The 21,927-nt window shown below is 40.3% G+C and overlaps 1 protein-coding gene across 1 annotated transcript in view; it reads left to right on the top strand.

Annotated features, from left to right (window-relative positions):
* The window catches only part of LOC137502346 (uncharacterized), a 45,023-nt gene extending 34,640 nt beyond the window's left edge, over positions 1-10,383 (top strand). Inside the window, exon 4 of the mRNA XM_068229352.1 lies at positions 10,248-10,383. Within this exon, the coding sequence (XP_068085453.1) occupies positions 10,248-10,383 (136 nt within the window). The remainder of the gene's footprint in view (positions 1-10,247) is intronic.
* The last annotated feature ends 11,544 nt before the right edge of the window (positions 10,384-21,927 follow it).

Here is a 21,927-nt window from a genome sequence, read left to right on the forward strand (position 1 = left end):
CAGATTGTGCCAAAAGTCTGCAGTCTAATATCTTGGAACTTGAAAATAGGTGCAATGAGTATGGTATGAAAATTAGCCTCTCAAAGACTAAATTGATGTCAGTAGGTAAGAATTTCAACAGAATTGAAAGTCAGATTGGTGATACAAAGCCAGAACAGGTTGATAATTTCAAGTATTTAGGTTGTGTGTTCTCCCAGGATGGTAATATAGTAAGTGAGATTGAATCAAGGTGTCTTAAAACTAACGCAGTGAGCTCACAGTTGCGATCAACAGTATTCTGTAAGAAGGGAGTGACCTCCCAGACGAAACTATCTTTACATCGGTCTCTTTTGAGACCAACTTTGCTTTACGGGAGAGAAAGCTGGGTGGATTCAGGATATCTTATTCGTAAGTTAGAAGTAACAGACATGAAAGTAGCAAGAATGATTGCTTGTACAAACAGGTGGGAACAATGGCAGGAGGGTGCTCGGAATGAGGAGATAAAGGCTAATTTAGGAATGAAGCTGTACGCATAAACCGGGTTCGGTGGTGGGGTCATGTGAGGCGAATGGAGGAGGATAGGTTATGGACTCTGTTATGGAGTGTAAGAGAAGTAGACGGTGATGGCTAGACTCAGTTTCTAACGATATGAAGATAAGTTGTATAGAACTAAATGAGGCCACGACACTAGCTGCAAATCGAGGATTGTTGCGACGTTTAGTAAATTCACAGAGGCTTGCAGACTGAACGCTGAAAGGCATAACAGTCTGTAATGATAATGTATGTATGTTGAAATATTCACGGAACATGATGTGTCCTGGATATGTATTTGCAGGTAGTTTGAGCATATCCCAATAGATGGCTATAGTATTCCTGAAATTTTGAAGAGAAATGCACTTGAAAAATAATGGAACAAAAGTCTATGTTACATCGTTTCCCGCGCGAGCGCTCGAAAATGTCACGAATTGAACGCAGTGTAATGAACACATTCTAGTCCGGAGATTGTTCTGGTTTGTTCCGTCTTATATTACTGAGTTTGTTACTGATCGAAACAATAATCATGCAATCAGACGGTAGTGATGTGCTGTTGTCCCCAAACAGTGTACACAAGTTGATGAAAAACAGATGCAGGAAAAGGAAACGTGACCCTAGTGAGTGAAAAGATGTTCGCACCAAATCATAATTAGCCTAAACCTTTAAAATAACACAATTCTCCTCTGCATGCATACATTATGTACGAATGAGTGAGCGTGTGCACTTATAACCTGTTGGTTTACGGAACAAAGGTCTATGTTACATTCTCTCGCGTAGCCATGTCCCGCGATCAACAATTATGTTTTTTGCCGTTTTTACTAAATATATAGGGAATGTAACATAGACGTTTGTTCGCACACACGACTCAAATATTGAGTTCTTCTTCCTCTTCCTCCTTATGGACCTCCTCTCCTTGCTTCTCTTTATCTGGTGGTGTGAGGTTAGTAACAGATCTTGTAGTAGGCTGAGACGATGTCGTATCGTTTGGATCACGCTTCTTTATATTGCGCTTTCGACATTTAGTCAAAGTTTCTAAGCGTTCTGCTGGTAGATTACTTAAACAAATGTGTTTAGAATTCACATGTCGTGTGAGATTATCACGCCTGGAAATATTCCGAAGTTACTCCGTACAGTTTTATGTCGTTGAAAATTGTCTCGTCTTGAAAAAGTCACACTACAAAAATCATACATAAAAACAATACTTTTTTAATATTATCGTGCACACATAGGTAGATATGATGTATAGTTTTACACTGCAACATACAATAACAACAACTGTCCATCTGTCATAAGTAGAACTGATTGTCATGTGAATGTAAGTAATAACACATTTCCTTTTCTTGTAGAACTACAAAGTCTATAAGGGGAATAGTGAACAACGTTGTGGTGAAAACGGTGACGGGAGGCGCATCTGTCTCTAAAATTAGGTCCTGCGTAGTTAAGCCCCACCAAAATGTGGACGGGAGGAGGAATATTTCCGTAAAATTAGGCCCTGTGTCGTTAGGCGCTTCAAAATGTTGACGGGAGGGGTATCTGTCCGCAAAACTAGGCTCTGTGTAGGAAAGCACCTCAGAATAGCAACATGAGGGGCATCCGTTTGTAAAACTAGTCCCTGTGTAGTTAGGCTCTCAAAATGGTGATGGGGAGGGCATCTGTCCGTAAAACTAGGTCCAAGATTGCGACTGTATAGTTAGGCCCCTCTAAAATGGTGGCGAGCGGGGCATCTGACCTTAAAACTAGGTCCTGTGTAGTTAAATCACTCCAAAATAGCGACAGGAGCGACATCTGACCGTAAAACTGGGCCCAAGGTGGCGATTGTATAGTTAGACACATGACCGGGCGAGTCGGCCGTGCGGATAGGGGTGCGCAGCTGTGTGCTTTCATTCGGGAGATGGTGAGTTCGAACGCCACTATCGGCAGCCCTGAAGATGGTTTTCCATGGTTTCCCATTTTCATACAAGGCATATGTTGGGGCTGTATCTTAATTAAGGCCACGGCCTCTTCCTTCCCACTCCTAGACATTTCCTATCCCTTCGTCGCTATAAGACCTTACTGTGTCGGTGCGACGTAAAACAATTCTGAATAATAATAATAATAATAATAATAAAATTATTATTATTATTATTATTATTATTATTATTATTATTATTATTATTATTATAATGCCACGTAACCTCCGGAGAAGCACGGAGCGTCTGCCATGCTAGAGACTGCACATGACGTCGGCTACTCAGCTAAGGATAGTCAAGTAAGTAGGGGCAGGTACGTGGTTTTCGGTTTCCCATCCCCCTACATAGCCTCCGTTCTGCGTAGCAGGTGTGAACCACCTAGGGTGCGAGGTACTGACATTATCTCTAGTTGTATCCGTGCGGTTAGGGGCGTGCGGCTGCGAGCTTGCATCCGAGAGAAATAGTGGGTTCGGAAAATAACGTATTTTCTGAAGGGCGATCTATAACAGTGTTTATTAATTTTGTCGGGAAACACTAAATGATTTACCGATGGTCTTTTACATGTCATCATCATCATACGATATGGAGTTTGCCATCTCCCCGTCCTTTAAGATTCCGACTATCTATGTCTGCATGGTAGCCATGTTCGTTAAGGAGTTAAGTCTGGTCCAGGCCTCAGCGTTATGTTAGGTACAATCCGGCATTTGCATAGAGGGGAAGCGGTAAACCCTGGAAATCTACTTCACGGTTTGCTGATGTGCGAATCGAACCCACCTCCACTCAGAAAAATCCCTGACTTGACCGGAAATCGAACACGGCCACGGACTATCCGACGTAGACTCTGCAGACTGCAAACTGGACTTAGATGCAAGTAAAAAGAAATCCCTAACCTGGCTGGGAATCGAACCCGACGCAGCATTTTCCCTGGTGTAAAAATGTTAAACCACGGAAAACTAACATCATGGGAGCTAATGACAGTAGGGATGCAGCTGCACATAATAGATGAGACAATACGAATACTAATATTATTGTTTCGTTTCTGTCGTGTAGTGGATAATGTCATTAGCTAGTACTGTATGCAGTATGCTGACACACAATGAAACTGAATTCATCCGTTTTCCTGTTGGCAAGCAGCAGACACAGTCGAAAGCTGGTTGACGACCACAGTGCACTTAGCTCTGTCCTATCCGCTACACAACAGAGATCTTTTCTTCAAAGATTATATTACCTAATCCACGGTAAGTGTATACAATTTCTTAAATGTAGTCAACGATTATACAGCATTAAACGTGTTCTGTGTTCATGGATAATCAATAATTATTATTTTATATTTTTTTTTCGGAAACACGAATAATAATATTAATAGCCATAGCCTACCGAGCGACCGTCTCGCTCCTTACCCATAACTGATCCAAGAAGATGACTTTCCGTGGTATCTCATTTTCACTCCAGGCAACTGTTAAATCGCATTCATTTACGTAAAAATTGCAATAATTTTTAACTGCCTAATTATTTACTGTGGCAGAAGATGCTATTTACGGGTTCGATTCCCGGCCAGGTCAGGGATTTTTCCCTGCAGCTGAGGGCTGATTCTATATTTTTAAAATATCTTAAATGTAGTCATCGATTATACGCCATTAAACGTGTTCCGTGTTCGTGTTATTCATGATTAATCAATAATAATAATAATAATAATAATAATATTTTTCTGCTTTTCCGAAACAATATAAATAGCCGTAGCCTACTACGAGTGAAATCGTAATTCTTTTGCATTCAGCGTTTTAAGAAGTGCGGGAAATCCCCTCCAGGGCAGCTTATGTAGGGGTATGAACCCACATCTTGAAGTTTTTATTAAAAGTCGTTGTTGATTTATGTATAGGTTGGAAATATCGTGGTCATCAGCCTGCTGTACTTGTAGAATTTTATAACCTGTGTTATTGCAGCGTCTGTAGTAGTGTGCTTATTTGTAATGTGAGCTGTGATCGGTTGATGATGGAGAGGCGTAGAGCAACCCTCGCAGTTGTGTTAATGTTAGTTTTTCTACCTTCTATCATCCTGATTGGCTTACAAAGATATACGTTCAAAATGTTACTGTTTCGATATAAAATATTTGAACTCATCTCAAATCATATTTTACATAAAACTGGAGGAGCTTTACTCCCCCTCCACCACCTCAGAATTGAAGGGTCGTACAAGAGTTGGGCGAAGGGACGATAGATAGTCAACAGCTTAGCATAAATAATGGGTGAGGTCAGGAGGAGGGAACAGAACGTCACTAGTCACTTCTGTGCTGATTGCAGTGGAATTTTCTATAGACTGGTAACAGCACGTTGCCCAGTATTTTGAAAGCCCGATTTTGCAATAGGAAGCCTGCTGCTTGAGTAGTTGGCATCTTTATTTCGAAATGCATCTGGAGCTGCGTGGTGGAAGTACGAAGAAGTGGGTGCGTCAAATACATGAACTTTTAGTTTTCTCCACTTAGGACCCAAAAATATTGGGATGCATAAATTATGCAAGGGCGTTAATTATGCGAGAAAATGCGGTATATTTACGTGAAGTAATGATATAAAGTACAGGTACGTGTAAGAAGTTTTCAGCATCTCAAATTTTACCCTGTACCGGTACATTATCTTCTCGAATTTATTTTTTGATAAAGTCTGTGATTATTTTCTGAACACTCCCAGACACAAACTAATATTCAAGGTAGTCAGCAACCGGTGCAGATGAATTCAACACAAATTAATTAAAGACTGCTTTTACATTTAAAAAATAATACTTTACAGAGTAACTTAAATTCAACACTAATCCGCGTGAGGATATGTTTGTCGGTGAGTTATGCGAGTGCATTGTCTGAATACTGCAATTGCACCTTGTTGGATACATTACATTTGAAAGATTTAAACTTTGAATCAATGTTAATTGCATGCTGTAACGTGTCTTACAATAATTTGTGATGCGGCAATATTTGGCAGTTCTGAATTACGAGTTGATGGTTAATTCGAAGTCCGATTTTTGTGTCTCAAGACTTGGATTTAACGAGGCTTTACTGTAATGGCGTTCTGTACCGGTACACCAAAACGCAACCCGCTCGTCAGACTTGTGATGAGTTTGCTTACTTTTCCCTGTGTGTTGTATAGAGACATGTTGTGCGAAATACCCGGCGATTAAAACAGGATGAATTTCAGTTATATTTTGAAAAAAAACAAGGCTACATTTCACTTCTTTATTCTGAAAGTTCCAAATTCGTTAGAATGAAATACTTTTAACACACGTTAAGTAGGGAAATGGGAAGGAGCCTAAAATAATTTTGCTATTCTGAATATTTCGTTAAACTGGCGTTCGTTACAATGACACAAATTGCCTCATGGTGGAAGTCTGCAACACATTGTTTTATGATCGAGCATTGCCCTGTATGAACATCGATTTAATGCATAGAGCATTCAAAGAAAAGCTTCAGAATGTGTGACATGTATTGCATTTGTTAATTGTCAATGCCTTCGTACTGTATATGGACCTTTTATCATTTTGCTTGCCACCAGCCTAATCAGAAATGTCTGGTTTCCTGATCCTCTGTGGGTGGAAGACGCAGACAAAAATACTTACAGTATCCCCTGCCTGTCTTAAGAGACGACTAAAAGAAGCGACCAAGCGATGATGATTTTAGAACCATGAGAGCACTTAGTACCATTATGTGAGGAACACCACGGGTCTAGGTAGTCTGTTCTCAGTACCACTATGTGAGGAACACCATGGGCCTAGGTTGTCTGTGATCAGTACCACTATGTGAGGAACACCATGGGTCTAGGTTGTCTGTGATCAGTACCACCATGTGAGGAACACCACGGGTCTTGGTTGTGTGTGATCACTACCACTAACAGAGGAACACCATGGGTCTAGGTTGTCTGTGATCAGTACCACTATGTGAGGAACACCATGGGTCTAGGTTGCCTGTGATCAGTACCACTATGTGAGGAACACCATGGGTCTAGGTTGTCTGTGATCAGTACCACTATGTGAGGAACACCATGGGTCTAGGTTGTCTGTGATCAGTACCACCATGTGAGGAACACCACGGGTCTTGGTTGTGTGTGATCACTACCACTAACAGAGGAACACCATGGGTCTAGGTTGTCTGTGATCAGTACCACTATGTGAGGAACACCATGGGTCTTGTTTGTCTGTGATCACTACCACTAACAGAGGAACACCATGGGTCTTGGTTGTCTGTGATCAGTACCACTATGTGAGGAACACCACTGGTCTAGGTTGTCTGTGATCACTGCCACTAACAGAGGAACACCATGGGTCTTGGTTGTCTGTGATCAGTACCACTATGTGAGGAACACCATGGGTCTAGGTTGTCTGTGACCAGTACCACTATGTGAGGAACACCACTGGTCTTGGTTGTCTGTGATCAGTACCACTAACAGAGGAACACCATGGGTCTAGGTTGTCTGTGATCAGTACCACTATGTGAGGAACACCATGGGTTTAGGTTGCCTGTGATCAGTACCACTATGTGAGGAACACCACTGGTCTTGGTTGTCTGTGATCACTACCACTAACAGAGGAACACCATGGGTCTAGGTTGTCTGTGATCAGTACCACTATGTGAGGAACACCATGGGTCTAGGTTGTCTGTGATCAGTACCACTATGTGAGGAACACCATGGGTCTAGGTTGTCTGTGATCACTACCACTAACAGAGGAACACCATGGGTCTAGGTTGTCTGTGATCAGTACCACTATGTGAGGAATACCATGGGTCTAGGTTGCCTGTGATCAGTACCACTATGTGAGGAACACCATGGGTCTAGGTTGTCTGTGATCACTACCACTAACAGAGGAACACCATGGGTCTAGGTTGCCTGTGATCAGTACCACTATGTGAGGAACACCATGGGTCTAGGTTTTCTGTGATCAGTACCACTATGTGAGGAACACCATGGGTCTAGGTTGTCTGTGATCACTACCACTAACAGAGGAACACCATGGGTCTAGGTTGCCTGTGATCAGTACCACTATGTGAGGAACACCATGGGTCTAGGTTGCCTGTGATCAGTACCACTATGTGAGGAACACCACGGGTCTTGGTTGCCTGTGATCAGTACTACTATGTGAGGAACACCACGGGTCTTGGTTGCCTGTGATCAGTACCACTATGTGAGGAACACCACGGGTCTAGGTTTTCTGTGATCAGTACCACTATGTGAGGAACACCATGGGTCTAGGTTGTCTGTGATCATTACCACTAACAGAGGAACACCACGGGTCTAGGTTTTCTGTGATCAGTACCACTATGTGAGGAACACCATGGGTCTAGGTTGTCTGTGATCATTACCACCATGTGAGGAACACGTGAGGAACACCATGGGTCTTGGTTGCCTGTGATCACTACCACTAACAGAGGAACACCACGGGATCGTGATTTGCCCGTGATTAATACCACTTTCAAAAGTAAAAAATCGGGAGATGTTGCTTTTGCGGCACATCCCGACACCTAAATGACTTAACTTTGAAGAATATTTCACACATTATACTACTCAATTAAATCTGTCAAGTTTGAACGAGGGCAGTTGAAGCAAGCAGCGTTAAAGGATCTGAAATTGGCTCTGTGTAACGCCCCGGTCTTTGTTATGCCATGTTTTTCCACAAAGTTAGTTGTACACACAGACGCCTCTCCATCCGCGTTCGCTGGGTTCTTCTTCAGGAACCTGAACTAGGATGGCGGCCAATCGCCATTGCGAGTAGAACCTTGTCACCTCAAGAGGCCAAGTACTCTACGTACGAGTTAGAAGGACTGGCCGTCCCATTCCCCTTAGAAAAATTTCCTCCTTTACCTCGAGTATGTTAAATTTCAATTAGAGACTGACAATAATTCTCTGAGTGGGTTCTTGCTAGGCCCCGTCGTTCCGGGTGAATCGGATATGGGCGTTTCAGTTTGACGTGTGAGACATTCGGTGATATGAAATTATGGTCGCAGATGGATTAAGCCGAATATTTCCCGGCGATTCTGTTGTTGTTGTTGACTCGAAGAAAAGCCCTTTGCCTTCTATTTCCACACTTCCTACTGTAAGTGCCATTGTAACTGGTGCCCTTTGTTATTTCATGATATAGCGAAATACCGACGTGAAGATGTGCTGGCTCCTAGTATGGAAACGCTTTCTTCTTGGGAACATGTTGTCTTTTACGTTTTGATGAATGGGGTTCTGTGTTGCCCTTCGAGGCATGATCAGAGGATGCAAATTGTGGTTCCAGCTGTTCTAGGGCCTATGATTTTCAAGTATTACCATGAGGCCCCATTAGATGGACAGCTAGGCGTCTTCAAAAGTAGAGAAAAGATAAGGGAAATGTTTATCTGGAAGAGTATGGACGGCGAGACTAGGGAACTGCTTAAACATGTAAGTCTTGTTTCATTAGCGGCTGTACATCGATTACGTCGGACCGTTCCCTCAATCTGAAGGGAATGGGAATAAATTCATTCTTGAGTGTGTGGATCGTTTTACACGGATCTCATTGCTGTTTACGACTAGGATTGACACTGATCAGTCTACATTTTCTTGTTTCAACACTATTTTTCCATCTCTTGGACCCTGTCAATATATTGTTTCTGATAACGCTAATGCATTTCCCTCTAATTTATTTCGTAAGTTCTCTTTCGATCTCTGTATTCACATGTCACGACGTCTGCGTACCACCCACAACCATCTCTAGCCCAGCGGGTTAATCATAATCCCCAAAATGAACTTAATGCTTTCCACCACGAATAACATTCTCGTTGGGACACTTCCTTACACTGGTTATTATTAGCCTTTAACTGGGCCGTTCATCAGTCCCACAAGTTTTCTCCACTTTCTTATTCGTTTACATTTTTCCCACATATTCCTTTGACAAATTTGTAGTCGATCAATGAGCTATTGCCAGATGCAATAGATCCAGAGAATATCCGGGATTTATGGAGAAAAGCTAGAAATAACATTAAGGCCTCTCATAAGAGAGCAAAAGTTGTGTATGACCGTTGACAAAAACCCACCAATTTAGAAATTGGAGATCAGGTTATGGTTAAAAGCTTTCTTCCTGCTGGCAAGCTTGCTCCCAGATTTCATGGAACTTGCATTATACTTGATTTCCTTACACCTGTCACCCTCTTGGTGAGTAACCCAAGAATCGGGAGGATTTTTTAGGGGTCCATTTGTCTCAAGTAAAACCTGTGTGAAGACCTTTGCTTTTTCATTATACGCCACCAAGTGATGATGTTGCTGATTTAATTATATTTCTTAGTTTAGTATCTTAATTAGTTCAAGTTTTATGTAAGCAAGTTAGAATAAGCAGGCCTTCTGTCCCTGTAGGTTGTGAAATAATGTATGTTATATCCTACGTTAACTTTCATTTTTTGTTTGAATAGTTTTTGAAAATCTTCCCTTCAATTATTTCAATACCATTCTGCCTCCAAACGTGTGTCAGAAACTTCGTGCACTCCTCCTCCAAAGTCGCCATTTACCTGCACCACATGTAGCACTCTCTGTGATTCAGTTACTGTTGCACCAAAGTTCAGTCTTAGAGCGCCCAACTTTCACCTCAGGCCACATCGTGTCAACCTGCGAGAGTTGCCGGCGCGGGGTATAGGCCCGCCTCGATCCGGCCGAGACTCCGTCTAAACTGCCTCCTTTGGGACTATCATGCTTGGGATAGCCTTGGAAGCTGGGTTCCGATCGCCCACTCTATCCTTGGCCCGAACAATGCTGTTTGGTACTTTGTGACCAACGCCTTGTTTGTTCCCCACAGTATACGGGACGATGGTATCTCAAGGTACCTTGGGAGTCCGGGCGACCCCATCCAGCCATCGTCAGCGGCAGCCGCTCTTGCCATTGACTCTGGGCGCAACAGCCCGAACTTCTACTACTTCGCAAACACTACCTGAACTACTTCAATTCAACAAATAGGCAAGAAAGGGAACTCTATCAAGAGATACTCCAACCTATATACGTGTTTTCAAAAATTATACATGGCAAGATTCAAGATTTCAAGGCTGCTCATACCGTGGTAAGAGCTTAGGGGGTGGCGGTCTGTACCGATGGTGCACATTCTCCGTTCGGTAGAAATGCGTTCCATCTATAACGCCATCTATGAAATTGAACTAGAACTAATGTTTTGCAAGACACTTAGATTTTCAACTGTTAGATGTCTCTAAAATCGGCCCAAGTGCCCCCTCTGGGTGGGATTAAGAACAATTAATTCCTAAGAGAAAGTTAATCTTTAGAGGTGGCTTACCTTTGTTTTGAAGATTATTTTGTTCTTTGTGAAGGTTAACAACACATCTGCTCCCCCCTCAATAGCCTGTATCATTAAAAAAAATCGAAATTTTGTGAATATTTTCTCTAGCCAAATAACACTTTGGGTGTGTACAAGCATCCAACCTATCTGTAAAGAGTTCTGGACTTCCCCTCGAGATACTATAAAAGCTTGGCGCGTTAAGGCCTATTTTCATTGTCGTGCCTACAGTTTATTGTGTGCGCCGTTTACTAAAGTGGCAGAGGTCGCAGATCGGCGTTCGGAAGGCCCAGCAACTCAAGGTAATGGCAGAATTTTCTTAACATGTTATAGCTCCCGGAGATAGCTTGAGGGGAATGCTTCAAAGCTCATTTATTTCGTGTACATTTCTAAACCTGGTGGTTTAAATGTAAAATTTTCTCCAGTCCAAGGGCTCTGTTTTATTCCCTACTGGGAAATATGTAATGTAAGGGGACAAGAGTGATTACCCTCTGTTGAGTACCATTCCACTCGGTACGGGATGACTCAAGTTTCTTAACCTCCAAAATTATCAACAGTTTTTGGTATTTGATGTTTATCATTTAGCCGCCCTGGCGCGGAATAGCCTTAGCCTCTGTACCTTGGGGCCATGAGCCCACTTTATGTTTTAAGAGTTTTCTAGAAGGAATGCAGGTTTTTCGCCTCCCAGCATTATCAACCTTTTCCTTCCTACATTATGGCCATTTAGTACGGGCACTCATTTCACATCTTTATGTTTCCGGAAAATAATATGAAAATAATAGAGCAGAAGTGACTGTAAGTAACTCATTAGAAGATTGCTATTGTATAACCTTGAGCGCTGTAAGAAATTTGTGGCTCTGCGGAACAGGACTGTATAAGAGTTTGGAGCTCAGACACCTAGGCTATGGAAGTTAATGGACCAAACCTGCTCTTATAAAATAGTATACCTGTTTCAGACCTAAAAATACTCATCCCTCGTATATTATAATGCTGATAAATCACTCTACTTTTGTACCTGATTTCGGACTTTACGTCGTTGTTGTTGGAGCTAACGAGTTCATTATTATATTGTTATTGCTTATTCAGATAATAATTGATGGTTCATGGTGTGGGTTACTGTAGTCACGTTCTAGTTCGTGAACCATGGGCAACGGCTGAGTGGCCTAGTAAGTGGTCCTGAGGGTCGGGATACCAATTGCTATGGAACGGGAATGGATTCTCGGACATAATCTGTGCAATGGCCCTTCTTGTGCTCAGGAGGCTAGGACTAAAATTCCACCGTTGTCCCTAACCCGTTAAAGAAGTGATTCTCACTGTGACTATGTGTAAGTAGGATATCATCCTGCTTCATGAATTTACCGAGTTCAGAACGTTTTAAGCAAACCTCGGACCTATGGGAGTAATGGAGTCCCACTCTCATTTGACAGGCGAAGGACTCCTTTGAAACAACTTGTCGAACGAAATGGAATTCGATGGGGAACTATCAGTATTAATGGGGCTACTGGAAGAAGGAAGTAAAACTGGCTGATTCAGCAAACGGGACGAATCCGGATGTACTGGGGGTACCGTAAGTGATATTCGGGTAAGAAGAGATAACAGGCAAGAGACAGGAGATGATAGAAGGTACTTGACGGGTATTAAAGAGGGAAGGGCAGAGTATGTGGAAGGACTGTTTATGTGGAAAACTACTGTACGCAGCATAGTTTCTTTTAGGCACGTAAATGAGCGAACGCTGTGGGTATATATGGCAGTTGGAGGAATTACGGCGAGAATTGTCTCAATATATTCACCATAGGAAGTAAAGGAAAAAGGAAATGAGCAGTGTTTAGGGTAATTCAGGTGAATCATAATAGATCCCAGGTATCACTGGAGAGGTGGAGCGAATATATTGAAAAATCTTCTCACCGCAAAAGGAAATCTTCCTGGTGGTGTCGCGCACAACCAAGCTAATGGGCAGGCAGAAAGTGATGTCGGTGAAATTACGCTTGAGGAAGTTGAAAGGATGGTAAATAAACTCCATTGAAATAAAGCAGCAGGAACAGATGAAATTAGACCCGAAGTGGTGAAGTATAGTGGGAAGGCAGGGATGAAATGGCTTCATAGAGTGGTATAGTATGATTACAATGGCGTGTTGGTAAGGTACCTTCAGATTGAATAAAAGCAGTAATTGCACCTATCTATAAGCAAGGGAACAGGAAGGATTGCAACAACTATCGAGGTATCTCGTTCATTAGCATAGCAAGCAAAGTATTCACTGGCATCTTGGAAGGGAGGGTGCGATCAGTGGTTCAGAGGAAGTTGGATGAAAACCAGTGTGGTTACAGAGCACGGAGGGGCTGTCAAGATCCGATGTTCAATACGCACCAGATAAAAGTAAAGTGTTACGATATGAATAGATAGTTCTCTTTAGATCTAGAGAAAGCATATGAGAGGGTACCGAGGGAAATAATGTTCACCATACTGGGGTAGATTATTAAAATCAATCAAAGGCATTCATGATGACAATTGGGCTGCAGTGAGAATTCATGGTAGAATGAGTTCTTGGTTCAGGATACTTACAGGGATTAGACAAGGCTGTAATCTTTCACCTTTGCTCTTCGTAGTTTACGTGGAACATCTGATGAAAGGTATAATTTGGCAGGGAGTGATTCAGTTAGGTGGAAATGTAGTAAGCAGTCTGGCCTCTGCTGACGACTTCGTCATAATGGCATATTGTACCGAAAGCCTGCAGTCTAACGTCTTGGAACTTGAAAATAGGTGTACCGGTAATGAGTATGGAATAACAATTAGTCTCTCCAAGATTAAATTGATGTCAGAAGGTAAGAAAGTCAACAGAATTGAATGTCAGATTGGTGATACAAAGCTGGAACAGGTAGATAAGTTTAAGTATTTTTGTTATGTGTTCTCTCAGGATTACATGTCAGTGTATATCAACAAAGACAAGACTTAATTTATTGATTAGGTGGTCAAGTTAATAAATTAACTTATTGTTATTATTATTCCCCCAGGATGGTAATATAGTAGGTGAGATTGATTGAAGATGTAGTCAAATACAGCAGAGGCAATACGCGACACTTCCGGATTTAGCCTTGTTTAAATGGGAGACAAGTCGCAAGTGGCGCTCCTAGTGGCGTGACCTGAAAATTCGCACTAAATTCAAATATCAATGGAAATGTATATACGGAAATGGACAAATAAATTACGTCCTGAAAGAAAGTGTTACTAAGATATTAACTTCAAAGTTGGTAAAGCAATTCTGGGTAAATGAATGAAGGATTATTTAATAGGTTATTATTTAAAGACTGAAATTAGACATATAATAAAGAAGTGAAATGGACTGCTGTCTTACATTTATGCATTACTTTTTTAGCTTTAGTATTCCTGCCTGAACGTTCACGGCTAGATTTGTATTTTTTTTTTATTTAAAAGCATAGCATGATCACATTAAAACGCTTGTCAACAAAAATATCGGCACATTCCTTACACACATGATTCAATGAATTTACAATTAAGAGCTGGATAATTTTCCTTTTAATTTGAAGCCTACTAACAGAAAGAAAATCTTTAAATTTAGCCTCAAAAACATTCAAATTTTCCCTATAAGCAATACTTGCCATAATGCCATTTCATTAGGGTAAAGCAAATTTGCATCATCATATTATTTCAACAAAATATGTACATTTCTTAAATCACCCATATTTTCTTCAGTGCTTGACAACGCATTACGGCATTCCAAATGGGGTAATTTGGAACACAACTAGCCACACACATGTGCATATGTATTTTCCTGAGTTAAATCAAACCCACAGATCACACCTACAACAACACATCGGTATTGAAGGTTAACTGCTGCACAATACAATAAAATAAGCTTATTATATATATATATATATTTTTTAGCCAATTCAAATGTGGGTCGCCCAGGTCACAAGTTTAGGAAGTACTATTAAAATCTCTTTGTAACTGGAAGAATATATATGCAAACACAATGTTTACTTAGATTTTCTTCTCACGAGGGACAAGACCGCGAATCCTTCTGCACTTCATAGTTATTGCAGCCAAACACAGCAGATATCATTCCACTCATATTGAGTGGAGATATAAAGGAATGACACACGCTACTATTTACTTATGTCAACTTAATGCAAACGCACATATAACGCCAAAAACGTCACAAACAAATACACGTGCTCTTATGACAAATTCAGTAACTCTCAGGTCACCCCGCTAGAGGGAGCTCAAATCGCTGTCCCTCTATATCTCGCAGAGTGTCGCGTATCGTCTCCACTGTATTTGGTGTATTAAAGCTAGTGCAGTGATCTGGCAGTTGCGATAAAGAGTGTTCTGTAAGAAGGAAGTGAGCTCCCGGACGAAACTGTCCTTACATCGGTGTGTTTCCAGACCATCTTTACTTCACGAGAGCAGAAGCTGGGTGGACTCAGGATATCTTATTCATGAGTTAGAAGTAACAGACGTGAAAGTAGCGAGAATTATTCCTTTTACAAATAGGTGGGAACAATGGCAGGAGAGTAGCCTACTCGGAACAAGCTGATAAAGTCTAAGTTACGAATGAACTCGATGGATGAAGCTGTACGCGTAAACCATCTTCGGTGGTGGGGACATGTGCGACGAATGGAGGAGGATAGGTTATCTAGGAGAACAATAGTCTATAATATGGAGGGTAAGATGAGTAGAGGGAGACCAAGATGACAATGGGTTGACTCAATTTCTAACGATTGAAATGTAAGAGGTATAGAACTAAATGAGGCCAGGGCACTAGTTGCAAATAGAGGATTCTCGCGACGTGCCGTTTTGGTAAACACACAGAGGCTTGCAGATTGAACGCTGGAAGGCATAGCGGACTATGATGATAATGCATGTATATATGTATAAAAACCGTACGATTTTATTTCCGTTAGTGTACGAAGAATTGGATCGTAAATTTCAGTCAGTTAGTCAGTTGATCCCTCCTTCCATGCCGTCCACATACGTTAAGACTTATGGACTTGCTTTCTTTTTTTTTTCTTTCTTTTTTTTCTTCTCTAAACCGGAGAGACTCCTCTCTTATACATCCTCTTTGAGCCAGACGTAGCGTAACATTGCACCCAGTGCTGCCACTGCTCTTTTCAGTAAGTGTCCCATACTACAGTTGTAGACATTACGGATATGTTAAACTACAATTCTCCCCTCAGTTGTGTATTTTGCTATGTATGAGTGTTACAGTGTGATTTATTACAGTTATTGGAACTGGGTGATATAACAAGCCCATTCACATTTCAAGAGAAGAAGAAGTGTCGCTTACTCTGCAGTTTTCACTAGTAATACATCCTTTCCTAAATTCAGTCTGTTTTACTGACTGTTACAAATCAAATTTGTTCTTCAAGAGTTTGTTTTAAGTGATTAAACAACATTCAAATACGTGGTTTTGTTTCGAAGTGGCTGATATGTTGGTAAATAAGGCATATATAACATTTTCTACGGCTTATTCCGTGAAGTGAGTTACGGATTTTCTTCATTGAGGTATTGTGATTTCTATCATTTTATACTGTGTCCACAACCTCTAACATACTGTCGGTAATGTTCAAAATTCAATTTCGCTAAATGCATAGATCTCAATTGAGAATATTAGAAGTTAATACTAATCTCTCTCAGTTTCAGCATTCTACATATTTTTAATATTTAATGTTATTAATATTCTTAAATTTTATTTTTTATTAAGCATGAAAAATGAATACGCATATAACTAGCTTGCTTTTTAGAAAACTCCCAGCCTTTGCGTTAAAGTGCCTGCAAGCTCTGTGTAGTAGCCAGGTTGCGAAATCGGGGCGGAAGGGGGGGGGGGGAGGGGGGGGGGAGGGAAGGATGTCTCCCCCACCGATGATTTTATTTCAGAGGTCCCCCACCCCCACTAAAATTGTCCGGAGGGTTCCTTTCATTATAAAATAAACAGGAAAATGTAGAACCCATAATTTATTACTGAAATTAATGATTTTTACTAGGCATATATTCATAAAAACATCAGAAATAATTCAAATGACTGCCAGACCTTGAGCAATAAAACAACGTAGCAGTGGCAACTCTCCACCTGCAGTCTAGAAAAGCGGCTGGAATTGATCAGATTTCTGGGGATATACTAAAGACAATGGGTTGGGATATAGTACCATATCTGAAGTACTTATTTGATTATTGTTTGGTCGGAGGAACTATACCAGATGAATGGAGAGTTGCTATAGTAGCCGCTGTGTATAAAGGAAAGGGTGATAGACATAAAGCTGAAAATTACAGGCCAGTACGTTTGACATGCATTGTATGTAAGCTTTGGGAAGGCATTCTTTCTGATTATATTAGACATGTTTGTGAAATTAATAACTGGTTCGATAGAAAGCAATTCGGTTTTAGGAAAGGTTATTCCACTGAAGCTCAACTTGTAGAATTCCAGCAAGATATAGCAGATATCTTGGATTCTGGAGGTCAAATGGACTGTATCGCGATTGTCCTGTCTAATAAAGCATTTGATAGGGTGCATCATGGGAGACTACTGGCAAAAATGAGTGTAATTGGACTAGACAAAAGAGTGACTGAATGGGTTGCTATATTTCTAGAAAATAGATCTCAGAGAATTAGAGTAGGTGAAGCTTTATCTGGCCCTGTAATAATTAAGAGGGGAAATCCTCAAGGCAGTATTATCAGACCTTTATGTTTTCTTATATATATAAATGATATGAGTAAAGGAGTGGAATCGGAGGTAAGGCTTTTTGCGGATGAGGTTATTCTCTATAGAGTGATAAATAAGTTACAAGATTGTGAGCAACTGCAACGTGACCTCGAAAATTTTGTGAGATGGACAGCAGGCAATGGTATGTTGATAAACGGGGTTAAAAGCCAGGTTGTGAGTTTCACATATAGGAAAAGTCCTCTCAGTTTTAATTACTGCGTTGATGGGGTGAAAGTTCCTTTTGGGGATCATTGTAAGTATCTAGGTGTTAATATAAGGAAAGATCTTCATTGGGGTAATCACATAAGTGGGATTGTAAATAAAGGGTATAGATCTCTGCACATGGTTATGAGGGTGTTTAGGGGTTGTAGTAAGGATGTAAAGGAGAGTGCATATAAGTCACTGGTAAGACCCCAACTAGAGTATGGTTCCAGTGTATGGGACCCTCACCAGGATTACCTGATTCAAGAACTGGAAAAAATCCAAAGAAAAGCAGCTCAATTTGTTCTGGGTGATTTCTGACAAAAGAGTAGCGTTACAAAAATGTTGCAATGTTTGGGTTGGGAAGAATTGAGAGAAAGAAGAAGAAATGCTCGACTAAGTGGTATGTTATTATTTATAAGCTTCATATCCGTATTGATTGGTATCACTATATAGAAATAATATGAGTCACCACCTTATCAATACACCATTTTATTTACTACCAAACTGGTAAATAGGGTCAATACCGGTTTCGACCCATAATGGGACATCCTCAGTTGACACATACAAAATATCTACAAAAACATCACATATAATGGTTAATGTTTAAAATTCATCTGTCATTAATATGCTGGTAAGTACATCTTAGAAGAGCTGCTTGACTAAGTGGTATGTTCCGAGCTGTCAGTGGAGAGATGGCGTTGAATGACATTAGTAGACGAATAAGTTTGAATGGCGTTTATAAAAGTAGGAAAGATCACAATATGGAGATAAAGTTGGAATTCAAGAGGACAAACTGGGGCAAATATTCATTTATAGGAAGGGGAGTTAGGGATTGGAATAACTTACCAAGGGAGATGTTCAATAAATTTCCAATTTCTTTGAAATCATTTAGGAAAAGGCTAGGAAAGCAACAAATAGGGAATCTGCCACCTGGACAACTGCCCTAAATGCAGATCAGTATTGATTGATTGATTGATATTGTTGATGTTTCACCCTGGTAATTCCAACCTCCCTTGTCATTGCTATAAGTAGCTCGAGTTTACACCACTCCTGTACTTCTTGGAGTGGGTGTGATTCCTATAGGTATCAGTAGGACAATATTCACTTGAGCAGGGTACAAACTGCCAAGTTTGTTCAGTCAACACATAGCCTTGGTAGAGGAAAGTTCCATTAAAAAAGCAATAAACCGTGGAAACTCGCGCCTCGTCTGGCCTTTCTTAAGATTGTGAGTCTGTCATAAACTTCTCAGCTTACTGTAATAACGTTCTAATGTTTATCATTCCCGTTATAACAGCAAAATTTGAATAAAGAAATCTCAAATTTACATTTTTCTGGATGGAGAGTGTAATTAAAATACAGGGGAATTTTATACCCGCCCCACCAGGTACTGCCTGAAAAAAAAATTAGTAATTAAGCCCTATGATTCTCCTCCCCCCATCACCAATTCTTTCTGATTTCACACCCTGGTAGTGGCAATATATCGTATATCTAAATTTAGTGGAATGAGGAACTTTTTGCTAAAGAGCAACGCAGATGAAGAAATGCGAATGGTAGTTTAAGAAAGAAATTGCGATATGTAGGGTGTAATTTTAATTATGATTTTGCTGTGAATGTTGAGTTGTTCTTTACTCTGTATGCTGCGACATATGGTAGTAGGGTTCAAAATCTTGAGAGGTTTCCATTTAGGCTATCTGTATGTTGTTATATCATTGTTGTTATGGAGATTCTTGTGTATCACATCATTACCCCACCGCAGCTATATCCGGTATTTATTCATGATGATTTAGGTAACAGTTGGCTTCCTCTCTGATTTATTGGTGTGTAAAAGATTTTCAGGGGTGAGTGACGGTGAGTTTGTATGGGATCGAATCCTAGGATCTGCAGTCCTGAAAACGTTTCCGTGGTTTCCCCATTTTACCACTAATTTACCTTAATTAATGCTGCTGCATACCTAACCTTATCCCTTTCCCTTGGAATTGTTAGTGCAACATTAAACTGCTAGCAGGAATGGAAAAACAATCTTCAGGAATAAATTCTGGCTGTGGAAACAGTAAAAGGTTGTTGCTTGAAAGTAAATTCAGTAACATATTATTAGAATAACCTGTGATGGCCAGAACAAGTCCCCTCTTGTGAAATACACAAAATACAATTGGTCACAGTTACCTGAATAGATATGTGTTTACATAGAAATCTGTTCCCTGGCATTTCATAAGATTCAACTCAATTAGCCACAGGAACGAAGCTTGTATTACCTGTAGGAGAAATTTTAGTATTCATTGTTAGTGCAGTATGTTTACATTTACAGTAAAATATAACAAAGTGAGTAGCGAACACGGCTATTGGGTGAAGTGAATTCTCTGAGGCACCACTCGAGGTATTCAACATAGACAATTTTCGTGCCACATGGGGAACAATAAAAACTGCTAAACATTTAAACCACTCATTTGACATGGAACTCTCTACAAGGGGCACTCTGGTAAACACCACTCCATTGAATCATTAGACATGACATGCATAGAAAAATAAAGAAAACGCACTTAAGTAAAGGTGGTGGCATTGTTCGATGAAATGAACTGATAGCACTATTGTATAAATTTTTGTCTTCATTTCAATAGAATTATCTTCATTTTCCATTTCCAGTCTTCTGGGTAGAAATGTGAATCAAGAATCTCCTCAGTTTTTCTTTCTCCACCACTCCTTTCCTTCCTGAAATATTTTTTCTACTTTTACTCCACTCCTCTCTGTACTCTCCTTACTGTATCCATTCACCCCTTTCTGGGCATTCCCCGATGTCTTTCTCATATGACTTTCTCTGTAAATACTTACTGTAGAACTCTATCCTCTTCCATTGTCATCATTTGTCCATACCATTTCAGCTTATGGGTCTCTATCTCGCCTTCCAGTTCAGGGAATCTAATTCACTCCCTTTTCTATGTTTCTGACTTTATCCCTTTATGCCCTCCCTATTATTTCTCTAAGGAATTTCATCTTGGCCTCTTGCGTTCTGTGTTCATCATGTTATTTTGTTGTCCATATGCCTCATGCATATGTCAAAATTTGTGTGTAATACATTGGGTGAAAAATTTTCTTGCATTCCATTGGACATCCCAGTTACAGACTATACATCTCACACATGGGTAAAACTCATTGGCTTGTTCAAGTCTGTATACAATTTCTTAATTTATTTTCCCATCTTCTTCGATTATTTTCTCCGAATATTCAAAGCTTTCCACAACTTCTAATGGTCTTCCATTTACTTCAATATTCCCTCTTCCTTCTCTATTACCTCCCGTCACCACTACTATCGTACTCTTTTCCACACTTATTTTCATTCCATATTCCTCCATTTCCTGATTCCTTGCATTATCTTTTTCTTGTGCTTCCATTTCATCTTCTCCACATATTACTCTCTCATTTGCCTCCTTAGTTCCCATTTTTTGTTGTATACTCTTGTGGATTTCATCCATGATTGTAATGAAGATTGGAGGGGATAAAACACATTCTTTTTGAAGTCATGTTTCTACTTGAACCAGTTTGTTTGTCCTATCATATATTTATACTACATACTCACTTTTCGTTCATGGCTTTTATAATTGGTTCTTCACCTCTCCCTGCCTTCTTTTTATCAGTGCATCCGAGACCACTTGCCATGGTACACTGACATATGCCTTCTCAATATCGATAAATATCATCACTGAATCCTGCCTAAATTCCCATCCGTTCTCCATCACATTCGTAAGGGTCAACAGATTGAAAACTTTTAAAATTGTGTTTACATGAGTAAGGAGGTATGACACCGTATGGAAGTGAAACACAGATAATAACTGATGCCAAGAAAAACAGAGTTGAAGCCTTTTAAATGTCGTGTTATCAGAAGTTCTTGAAGATCAGATTGATAGAACATGTCTCAGATAAAGAGATAGTGAATAAGCTTAATGGAAGGAGAATGGTTTGAGAGAATTTGATCCTAGGAAGGAAAATTTTGATAGAACATATCTCAAAGACTGTGAACTTGTTCAGTTAGTTTTGAAGCTGATTGCAAAGGATAGAAATGGTAGGAAGTTTCCAGTATATGGACCTGGGTGATCAGAGTGATATGCAAACCGTACAGTCACTGAATTTTCAAGAAAGGTCATCTTGTTGTGGTTTCCGTTCCATGTAAAACTGTATGTTAGATAACTATTAATACGATATAAGGTGTCATGTAATAATAGGGGTCCTTTTGACTATGATCTTGATATCGACAGATAAGTTAAATTATATTTCCTATGGAAG

The sequence above is a fragment of the Anabrus simplex genome, chromosome 10 (assembly GCF_040414725.1).
Source record: "Anabrus simplex isolate iqAnaSimp1 chromosome 10, ASM4041472v1, whole genome shotgun sequence".
In the NCBI taxonomy this organism is placed as follows: Eukaryota; Metazoa; Arthropoda; class Insecta; order Orthoptera; family Tettigoniidae; genus Anabrus; species Anabrus simplex.